At 34.1% G+C, this 12,295-nt stretch overlaps 1 protein-coding gene across 1 annotated transcript in view; it reads left to right on the forward strand.

Annotated features, from left to right (window-relative positions):
• Positions 1 to 1,456: 1,456 nt before the first annotated feature.
• The window catches only part of LOC147075855 (protein unc-13 homolog 4B-like), a 48,833-nt gene continuing 37,994 nt past the window's right edge, over positions 1,457 to 12,295 (forward strand). The window contains exons 1-2 of the mRNA XM_085942168.1: positions 1,457 to 1,785; positions 8,000 to 8,279. Of these exons, the coding sequence (XP_085798294.1) occupies positions 1,766 to 1,785; positions 8,000 to 8,279 (300 nt within the window). The 5' untranslated portion in view covers positions 1,457 to 1,765. The remainder of the gene's footprint in view (positions 1,786 to 7,999; positions 8,280 to 12,295) is intronic.

The raw sequence follows: 12,295 nt of genomic DNA on the forward strand, positions 1-12,295 counted from the left end.
ATATAAGTTTCTAATGATTCTCCTCGATTTACCGCCCTTCGAGTAACTTAAGTACAGTGATGTCCCGTGGGGGTAGGTAGATTGAGCGTCGCTTGGAGGCGGCAGTTACCCGAAGGGCGGCAAATCGAGGAAAATCATTATTCATAATAGAAATAGCTACCTTAAGTTAGTAATCACGGAAATATATTTCCATTACAAAATCCAGCTCACTGGTTGGAAACAAAATGTATTAATTACTATAAAAGTTTTAACAGCATTTCGGGTCGGGTTCGCGATGTCTTGTTTACTTCCGCTGTCCTTGGACGTCACGTGCTTGGTGAACAGCAATGACACGTGCGGATTTGCAAATAATATTTGAATTATAAGTAGGTAGATACTTACATAATTTAAAATTTATCAAAATATAATATTAATACTATCGACTGAAGGTACTTGATCGAATTTGAATTTAAATTCTAATGGATTCAAGCTCAGTTTTATTCCATTGAAGTCGTTTTTTGCGACCCGGGTTTCTACTTTCGCATCTTCAGGCGCCGTGTACACACACCAAAGGTAAGCACACACTCATTTGACTTGATAGGTAGGTACCTAATGGAGTTTTTACCTTCTTTATTGTATTGGTTTATTATATAAGCTAAAGAGTAAAGAGTGTTCGTTGTCAGTGTGTGTTTACCTTTGGTGAGTATACACGGCACCTGAAGATGCCGAAAGATGACACCCGGGTCGCAAAAAACGACTTAAATGGAACAGAGCTTGAATCCATTATAATTTATCCAAATATGTTTGCCAGTTACTCGCGAGTTTTGGAAGTTGTCTGGTGTATTTTTAAATGTACTTATCTGAAATCGTACACTCACAATATTGTCTATTGCAGCAGATATGGCATTTAAATTAGATTTAGCGGTATATATATATTGTTAGTAATGTATCCATACAACACATTTCTTAGATATTTGAGCCATGAAAGGATGATAAAAAGTACTGTAATTATAAAAAAAATTGGTATCATTTTGGCACTGCCTAGGGGCGGCATTTTGTATAGGGACGTCACTGGACACACTAAGCTTAGGTAATTAAATCAAACTGTGAAGAGGTACATTTATAAAAAAAAACTGCACACATTGGAGGGAAAATCCGATGTTAGTATAATCTCATTGGAATAATATTTAGTACCCACTTTTTTTTCTTATGTCTTTTAAATGTAAAATTTGAAATGTTTTCTTCATGCAAATAAAAAAATGGAAATACCAAAAACCGCGCCAATCGAATAATTATTACAAAAGTCCACCAAATTTAAAGTCATCATGAGGAAACCCGACAGAAACGCCCACGGTCATTGGTAAAATTAGCAAATCAAGTTTTATAAACGCACAACAGTCTAGATAGTCAAAATAAAATAAATACGAGTATAGATCCGAGAGGTCGCTATAAAAACAACCGGCATTTCAGCCAGTTCGTCAGATCATGGTCAAATCACAAACATTAACAATCAAACGGAGTGGAAGTGTTTACGTATAGTAAGAGGTGGAACTTATATTGTGAACAAAAAAATAGTGTAGTCAGGTTAAATAAAGTATTTTTGATTAAATGTGAAATTTAAAGTGAGTTCTTTTAAATGTGAATCATCCAAACAGTGGGTACTTAATACACATAGTTATTGCGTTCTGACAGTGTTTAATAGGAGATTTTATTGCCGCTCCTTAGCGCTGATAGCGAGGAGATTCCAGAATTTTCTAACCGCTGGATCTGCAGGAACCAAATAAAAATGGAACATAGTGGTGAAGCGTAAGTGTTTTACAGTACCTCATGACCCCCACATCCTGAAGCGGGCCCCCAGGCCAGGATCTATGGCGGACCCCTACCTATCGCTGAGGTTAAAGGCAGTGTGATTTTATACAGTAGTTATTACCCAAGTGGTTTCCACGGAACCCCAGGGTTAAGGGTATTTCGTGTATTTTTGAGTTGATTTATTGAGTTGTTGGCACTCAGCATAATATTATGAAGCACTGATCGTGACCTCCTTTTGTGGTAACCACATTTGTGGTAGCCATATTGGATAAAAAGCCATTTCGTAAGTCAGGACATACACTTAAATTAAGTACTTAATTATAAAATAAAATTCTACACGTAAATTATCATAAATATCAATCATCATACCCCACATTAAATTACAGCACACAGCCACATATTTCAAAATGTTAATTAAGTATGTCATTATTTTTTTTTAATATTAGAGAAAAGTTATGGTGTGTTTTTTCACTTAACTGGTCGACCCGCCATGCCGGGCCTCTTCTAACCCTGGACCCCCAGGCTAGAGCCTTGTGGGGGCCATGCAGGACATACTTATAATTTGTAATAAGTAATTGTTTTCTGTCTTAATTATTATTTAGGTGATTATATCAGTTATGCATGATGGCCGAGTAGCTTACGCGTCGGCTTAATATAATGTCGTGGGGTCCTTTTTTCGAATCCTGGGTATGGCAAAGTAAACTGAGCCCTCTCCGTGATAGTCCGCATATTTACGATAACAGCGTAACCAAGGAAGTAAGAATATTTTATATTTAAGAATCATTAGAACATAATGAACACTGGCTTACGTCATGCAATAATTTAACAATCACATGATGTAATATGAATATTTTCGGCGCCTTTTTTTGAAGATTCTTTTATTTAGATTTGGTCACGTGTTGATTTTTGGTATTTTAATTACTTTTCGCCGCAGAGCCATAAAATGTATTTTCAAATGAAGCAAAATAATTGTATACCTCGTATATTAGTTCCACATAAAACTGATTTATTTACAAACATACTGTCGAACAAGATCTTCTTGGCTACGTGTTAAAACTGTGTACTAACAAGCTCCTCCTATTTAGTCGACGACAGCGACTTCCGGTTTGTGCCTAAATCTTCTTGTTGGCCAGTAGTTTGGAGAGGCTTAGCAACGCATTATATTAGCTATTTTGTATTACATCACAGACTGAGTATCACGGAGTTGGGTTGATATTAATTATAAGGTATACTTTAGTATACAGTAGGTAAGTACTTATTTATTTTTATTTGACGGACAGCAGGAATGCTATCAATTTAAAAATCAATATATTATTAATGCCCGGACTGTAATCTAAAATAGTATTATAACAACGTTTTTCTTAGCTCGTATTCTTATTTGTCCGGTGGTTCTTTGTCCGGTACAAATCTTGCAATCGATTTTTAACTAACTTCCCAACTAGCTAGACATTTGAAACTTTTAGAATATATCAGAACACGATGTCAATGCATTTTTTTAATACTGAATTAATTTTCAGTAAATTCTGTTTTGTATGAAAAGTTATTTCGACAACATTATCGGTTGCTAGGGTCTGTTGTCCTAGCAACTAAATTATTAATATATACGTGCGTTACTATGGAAATCAATATGACATGTCAAAATGACATTTCAGTATTATTTCTATTAAGTACAAATTTTTTTGATCGTTTAAGCTAGTCAAGTCAAGTTTATATAACTCAACAGAAAATTTAAAAACGTTGTAAGTATATAAAAAGTTCTTTTTATCTTGTAATTATTATTATTAATAGCTAATAGTGAGTTTTTCATGAAAAATCGTAGTAAGTAAAAATATTTTTTTTCATGGATTTTTCTTAAAAAAGAATATAATTAACATAATTTTCGTTGTTAGAGTATCAATATATTTAAGAATTATTGTTACTTATTCAATTATGTACTTATTTTTATTTTCTCACGTTTCTTGTTAAAACTCTAAATTTCTTATCACGTATCAGGGTGACACTGTCTAGTTACCTCATATCTCGAAGTAAACTAAATATTTCCCACTATTTTCACATCTCTATAACTATTTTGCTGAATACATTTGAAATTTAATTCTTATCAAACCAAGGGGTTACAAAATAATGTAAATTGTACGTAAAACATTTCACCGTGGCACAGTTCACCGCGAGCTTTCTTATCGGAAAAAGATGACCGTATACTATACGGTCTCCAATTTTATTAGATTCGAACATTAATTCAATTTTCATAGCTAATTTTGACAAAATTCATGAATTCAAGAATGAAAACCTAAGCTAAAAAATAATCCAGTATATCGACTATTTTTTAAATTTGTTTGCTGCTGGCTTCCTGTAAATTGTAAAACCGACAAGAACCGTGTTTAATTTAGACGTGGATTTTATGTCAATGCTATACGACCCAAAGAGTTTGGACGGTCTTTAATATACGGCCTTATATTACCGATACAACATTTCACGGTGAAGTGTGATACGGCGAACTGCATACGTACAAGTTTCCGGACACGCTGTGGAGGCCCGTGATCTTATTAGGATCGGGCATGGTCAAAAAATATCATAAGTTGCAGACCTACTTTTGGTGTTGGTCGAGTCTAGGGACGAACACCATGGGGATTTTTTTCAAATGCAAATGAGAAAATATTCAAATTGTTCAAGGTAGGCGCATTATGTTATCATTCCTATCACAGCTACAACTTTATCCAAACATGTACCCATGGCTCCCACAACCTGAAGCAGGCACCCAGGCTAGGATCTTGGGCGGGCCCCACTACCTATCGTTAAGGCTATACCTCAGTTGAAGCATGGTCTAAAAAGATCGTGGCTAGGCGATGCGCGGATTGCGGGTAGCGGGTGCAAACGATGCATGCCAAACGAAATATAATTTGTCATATAACATGCGTCCATTTAATGTTCTTTTTATTGTTCTATTAGTAGCAATAATAATATATTCATTGACATGTTTTCTTTATCAAGTAAATGGGTAACGTTTTTAGTCATCTTTCCACGATTTAAGAATTAATACCCCTGTCGCCATCATGAAACAAATTGACGTGTTCCCAGCTCGACATTCTCTCTCTGAATGGCAGCGAGTCCAAAAGTTCGTCTCGCCTATAGTTGAAAATTATTTGCCGTTTCACTGATGTATCGCCTTAAGGTTAAAGGCAGTGTGACGATATACAGTTGCGCATTCCAAATGGTGTTCGAGGTAAAATTAAGGGTATTTTTTTTTATAGATTTTTTGTATTTTTTATTACACCCACTTGAATAATTATTATGGAGTTGTCATATATCGACAAACAATAATCAAAAATAATTTGCTTCGCACAATTATATATTTATAAATGTTAGTAGGTATGCTTGAAGTGAAATAGCGTCATAGGCGACATTTTTTTACTATTAGTGCGATTTTGTGATGTGTGTTTATCTCAATTGGCTGGTCGATCCGCCAAGCTGGGCCCCCAGGCTAGAGCCCCGTCAGCCCCCCCTTGTAGGGGCCATGCATGTACCTATTAGTATTAAATATAATTATTTCATATTTGTTTCTTTCCTAATCTAATTACCGCTGACGGCACAGCTGTTGTGCCCTCATTAATTATTGGCTATTCAATATAATTAGCATGTTATTTAAATGTGGTTATTAAATAGTAATTAAATGCTCAGCGATGAAAGGGTTTAAATGTCATAATAGTGAATTCATCATTATCATTACAAACGAAGTATATTGGGAAATTTTGAGAAAGTTAATGAAACGAACAATAGGCACTAATCTAAATCTAAATGATCATTATAAAAATTTACCCAAGAATAATCTTTCACAATATTATATTATAATATAGTCGTATTGGACGGTTTGCAATGGACATAATGTCGTTGTAGGGGGAAACTACCCGGCTTTCGGGTTATTGTTATTACGAATAAAGGTGGGTATAGATTAGGGAATACGCCATGCGTAGGTTCTGTTCCTTTACACCAGGGATTCTCAACTGTGTGCCTCTGGGCATATTATGCATTTCATGTGTGTATACAAAACAAAAATATAATTGTTATACCTACTTAATATTTTAAATCGATTAATAAAAATATCCATTAAATTTTTGTGTTGGTTGATTGGATGTATTCATTTATTGTCCATGTATAGTTGAAGGAGCAACCTCATGGATCAAAAAAGCTATCATTCCTTAAAAAGTGTGGCATAATAAATTATGCTTTGATTGGACACAGGGCTTTTTTATCATGTAACGCGGTGGAACGGTGTTCCGGTACATTTTTTTCACGTTATTTTTAATGTTTCAAAAGCAATTAGACGAAACAATGTTCGCGCTTACATAGTAAGTACCTACACGTTAATAATTATCCTGAATGACCTCATATGAAAAGACATAATATCTTGAAAAGCTATCGCGTTTTATATATGCCAGGGATGGCGAACCTATGGCACGCGAATGTTTCATTTTGTAGAGAAAAGAAATATTACTATTTTTATATAAGTATATTTAAAAAATATTTTTTTTATGAAAAAGTTTTATACGCATATACCTAATATAATATAAAAAAAATAATGACGACATAGCCATGCGTATTTTCTTCGGTTTTTCATTATATGTTTAGTTACCAATCGATGCGCAAACGGAAACGATGAAATTCATGCATAAATAATGACAAATCGCATTGTAAAAAAAATTGCAGGCAAATCATTACGTTTAATGTAATCATACGATTGCATAGGTCGGTCCTTAAGATTGAAAAATATACAATCAACAAACCTTATGAAAATAATTATCGCCAGTCATTCCAATATAATAACTGCTAATTATTATTTTACCTCAAATCACTAAAAATGGAAAACCGCTCAGTGATGGACAATATAATATGAAAGAAGAGTGGTTTAAATGCTTCCAAGATCACTTTGAGTAATTTGAAAATAAGGAAAAAAATATAATAATATAAACGGCTAGAAATACGGTGAAAGATAGAATGTCAATAACTCAATTGTAATTTTAATAGAATTATTAACTAATTTTTTTATAAAACTTTTTATAAAAAAAAAAATCGCCTTAAAAAATCTGCTTGGCACGTAGGACAGTTGAAAAATATTATTTGGGAAATTTTGGCACGCCTACGTAAAAAGGTTCGCCTTCCCTGATATATGCATTGAATTCTATTACCGTTTCTTCGTGTGAATGTGAACGCGAGTTTTCGCAAATGAATCTATTTATTACTCCATTAAGAAGACCAAAATAGTTTTGGCATTTTTGTTCATCTTGTTCATTTGACAGTAACTTTTCGATTCTTCAAAATACGTTGATTGGTGGTTAATCAGTGGAAGACATTCGGCCATAGACTCATAACACTTAGAAAAGGAATCGAGGTATGATTTGCCAGACGAGAATTGGACTGGACTTTGGAAATCACCATAGCCCCCCCCCCATAAAGGAGTGGATGACAGGGCTCTAGTCTAGGGGCCCGACGTGGCGGATAGACCAAATAAGTGAGATAAACGCACATCACAAATTTTCTCTAATCGTAAAAAAAGGCGCCTGCGGCGCTAATTTCTTTCAGACGTATTTACATTTGAATATATGTGATTGTATAATGCATTTTTTGGTTAATGTTTGTTGATACACTGAATATCCTTAATTTGACCTCGAAGACCATTTTAAAAACGTTACTATAGAGCGTCACACTGCCTTTAACCTTAGTGATAGGTAGGGGGACCGTCAAAGATCCTGGACTGGGGGTCCGCTTCGTAATGTAGGGGCGATGGAAATCACTACCTATATACTTTTATTCAAATATAATAATATGTTTTTACAACTTAAGTTGTTTATTTGTATTTGTTTGTTTGTTTAACTTTAGATTTGACATGTAGTATTAACATTTAAAAAAATGTGGTTGTGTGATGTAAATTTTGATTATCAATTTTATAGTATGTCAATATTCCACAACTCCATAATTCAAGAATACAAAAAATCGCTAGAATACACTGAATACTCTTAATTTTACCTGGAACACCATTTGGAAAAATAACTTCTGAAGAGCGTCACACTACTTTTAAACATGCGATATGTAGGGGGGCGCCAATGATCCTGGCCCGGGGGCCCACTTCAGGATATGAGAGCCAAGGGCCACGAGGCCAAATTATAGTACCTAGTGGAAATCTCCGATATTATAATATTGTTTTATTCTTTTTTTCCAGAGTGCAAGAGAACGATGATGGCTTCTTTGAAAATTTTGGTTCGAGACTTCTTCAGCAGTCGAATTATGCAGCGATGCTAGAGTCCATACCGCTAGCACCACTGCTTGGGGAAATTTCAACCGAAGAGTCGCCGGAAGGAGACGAAGACGGTGGTCGGGTACAATTGGCACTAGAGCTGAGGGCGGGCGCTGACAGCGACAATGGAACTTTAGTGAATACCGACTCTGAAAATGAAGATGACGATAAAATTGAGTCGTGCGTCGATTCAGTTTTCTGGAATGTAAGTTTTTATTATTTTTATCTCACCTACATAATATGCAGATAACAATGTCATCATATTCTGGGTTTCTCAAACTATTTCGAACTATCGTACCGTATAGAGCAGGGGTGGACATACATGAGGTCAATGAGAACCACATTCTGGATTTTCATATATATATAAAGAGCCACACCATAGTCATACTTAGAAAAGAAAACTCGCGAAAATACAAGTACAATGGGGAAAGGAAATACCTATATTTTTATAAAGAGATATTGGGAGCCACACTTAACTCAACAAAGAGCCGTATTTGCCCACGTCTGGTATATACTATAGACCAGCGGTCGGCAATCCAGATGCATTGGCGTGCCACAAAACAGGTAATTCAAAGTACTGGACACTCAGCGTGCCACTGAAATAAAACTAGTAAATCTATTTTAAAACAATTTTATTTTACTAAAATAATACACGCTACATAACAACATCATAAACATTACAATATTTAAACATTACTGACTCCCTCGAGGTTCAGTTTTGTTAGCTAACACCTCAATATTTGGTTCTTAGATTCTTGTTTTTAATTTTATGCACATTTCAGAATTTTCTTCAGTTAAACGATTTCGATACCTACAGGTTTATAATATATTTCATAATAATCGAAAATGTTTGCTCACAGTAGTACGTTGTACCGAAAATACTTAAAAGACCGAATGCGACTTTTTTATACAATGAAATCTGTCTGAGAGTTCATTCCACGTTTTGGTTATCATGTCAAGATAATTGTCTTCGTTTTATAATTTAATCTCGGGCAGTTTTGAAGTTTAACTTCCAAATTTCAGAATTGTTAAATTTAATGAATAGAACGAATAAAAACATTCAATTTCAATACGCATGCACTTGATATTATGTCGTTGAATGGGTAATTTTCCAACATGCCCGGGTACTCCCCCATTTTCCTGTGACGTCACAAAGCCTGGTCTTGATTATTCGTAGAGCTGGCAACAATAAGAGTCAGTCGCCCAAAACGAGACGCCACGTCCACAAGGCTCCATCGCCATATAAGCTCCTACTAATGCATACAATAATGTAATCTGCTTACCATTTTGATGCGAGTACAATTGCGTATGTATTATTCTGTGAATGGGTATAATAATCGGGGATTGCTTGAATGTTTACATCTTATACCTTCCAGGCACATTGTGTTAAATTTTATATTTTACCAGTAGACAAATGAAAATTCTAAAAATACAAAAATAACATATGGTAGGTATAAGAGTTTTCGAGTAAATTTTCTGTACTATTTCCTACATACAATCCCAAATCATGCCCACCTAATAATTTTATGGGCACATTTAATTAATAGTGCCATAACGACGGCATGACAAAACATCCTAAATAGAATAGAATAGAACATAGGTACTAAATGTTCAAAAATTCTAAATATTCTTGTAACTGTCTTTAATGTCAGGCTGCAAAATATATTTAATTATGGGTGAGCGTTTTTGTACCTAAATCGTTAAATCTTTTTATGAAATACTTCTGCAAAGTCCGCAATTATCGTCTCGTAAAACGGCGACCACATAATTTATTACGGTACAGTTTTTAATAAAATTAAAGCACCGGCAATAATTTGAATAAATCGTCATTTTCAAGGCGTGCCACCAAAAATCCTCTCGCGTGCCACCTAGTACCTAAGTGGCACCTAGGGAATCCAATCCCGAGCCAAAATTCTTATCCCGGGATTTCGGGATTATAATTTGACAATCCCGGGATCCCGTGACTGGTCTCGGGATTGGCATTTTTTCCATTGTTAATAAGTATAAAATTTACAAATAACATTGATAAAATCGGTCAAAAATAAATCTAGTATAATTTATAATATTTAAGACCTTCATTGTTAATATTGTATACATTCAATCTTGGAAATACATAAGTTTAATGGAGTAAATAATAATGTAATATAAATAATAATGTGAATTTAATATAAGATTGCTGTTTCTGATAGTAAAGACTTAATGAATGGGTTAGCGAGACTTAAAATAGTAAAGCAAATCATGGTGTAGGTACTTATGGCCCTTTCGCTTCATAAATCTAATTAGTTAGCCAAATATGAAACTGCCGTAATACGTATGAGACATGGTGGAATTACTTTGTTAAAGTGCGAAGCATTGTTTTTTCCAATCCTTCTCATTTTTATTAATTTATGTGAACAAATAAAATGAATCGGCAACTTACACATTGGTATGAATCAAACTTCATTCAAACTCAGTTTATTTCTAATGTAGTTATTTGTTATTAAAAGTATTTTTTCTGTTATATTTTCGTTTTAATTTTATTTTCCATAAAAATTGATAAAAACATCAATCCCGAAAGTTTCGGGATTATGTTTATCAATCCCGGGATTCATAGGTATCGAAAATAGCCCGGGATTGGAATCCCTAGTGGCACCCGTGGCATAGGTTGCATGGCGGTGCTAGCACAGCGCATTCTAAGGATCGAATTAATTTGAAAAATATAGTAAATTGGTATTGCGATCATACAAAAGTTATATTCGATATAAATAAAAAGGATTTAAAGTGATACACATTTTTATTTTTTAGAAAAGTCTATGATTTTTATAATAAATATAAAATATACGCTTAACATACTTCCTAGGATCGGACATGGTCATTACTATTTACCAGTGGTGAAAGGTGGAGGTAGGCTGTTAAGATGCGGCATAAATAGTGCGCGCTGAACTTTGTCAGTCATACGTATTTTTTTCATTAAAATAAGACTACTTACAATATTATTTACAGACTGATGGTGTTGGCTAATTTTTAAAATTCAATTAAACCCTGCGAAAACCAAGCCTTAATAAATAATAGTCAAAAAATACTCGTCTTTCTATAAAATATGTATAATAATGCAATTAAATCATAAATAACTTTGGATATTTTTTATCTATTATTATTTGGTTGAGGCACGGCTTAATGACACAACTTTTAAAAATAAACCAAAAATATGTGTAATATGTATTCATAATCCAACGAAAACAAATAAGTACCTATGAATGAAAAAGTGCGCACAATTTTGTCGCATCGCCCAAAACATATCATAACTATTATGGTTTAGTTTGGGCAGGTTTTAATTGATTTTAAAAAACTAACCAATATCATCTATAAATTATTGTAGTCTTGGTTCAATAAAAACAAATATGAATGACTAACAAAGTTTAATGTGCACTATTTATAGAGGATTTAATAGCCTACCTCCACCCTTCGCTACTGCTATTTACTAATAATAAGATGGGATCTTAGACTATGATGGGATCCTTTATCAAGTTAAAATTTTATACATATTGTAAGTTTATCTGTTATTTTAAATTAAAACTCTTTAAAATGTAGAATATTAATAAATTGTTTCAAATTTCAAATAGTACACACTTTTTCTTCTTCTTCTTCTTCTTCCACGGCGCTACATCCCGGGGTGGGATTTGGCCTCCTCCACAACCGCTCTCCACTCTCCTCTCTCGACACACTTCTCCAGTTACCGGGTCTTCCTATATGAAGCCAGTCCACTTCTACGGCGTCAGCCCATCTCCTTCTTGAACGGCCTCTGGGTCTCTTCCGTTGAGGTAGTCACTTCGTCATGATCCTTGGCGCTCTAACTTCAGGCAATCTCTCCACATGTCCCACCCATCGTAGTCTTTGGGACTTACAGTATCTTATGATTGTTTGCTGTTCAATCAGCTCTTCCAACTCGTGGTTCATTTTGTCAGTCATGTTTATTTGATTTCCTTGAATTAAGAATACACATTATTACAGATGGTGTTGATCAGTTTTTTTTTAATTCGTTAAGCCCTCTCTAAACCAAACCATAATCAATACAAAATATTCTTCAATCTATATTAGGTATATCTAAAATTATGTATGGTTTAATTGTATATTTTTAGATATTTTATAGCTAAACGAATATTTTTGGACAAATATATAAAAAGGTTTATTTGAATTTTAAAAACTAACAAACACAATGAAATCATTCAATTCAATTCAATT

This window comes from Rhyacophila brunnea, unplaced genomic scaffold (assembly GCF_057557595.1).
Source record: "Rhyacophila brunnea isolate RB1 unplaced genomic scaffold, BYU_Rbru_1.0 scaffold_14, whole genome shotgun sequence".
NCBI classification, from domain to species: Eukaryota; Metazoa; Arthropoda; class Insecta; order Trichoptera; family Rhyacophilidae; genus Rhyacophila; species Rhyacophila brunnea.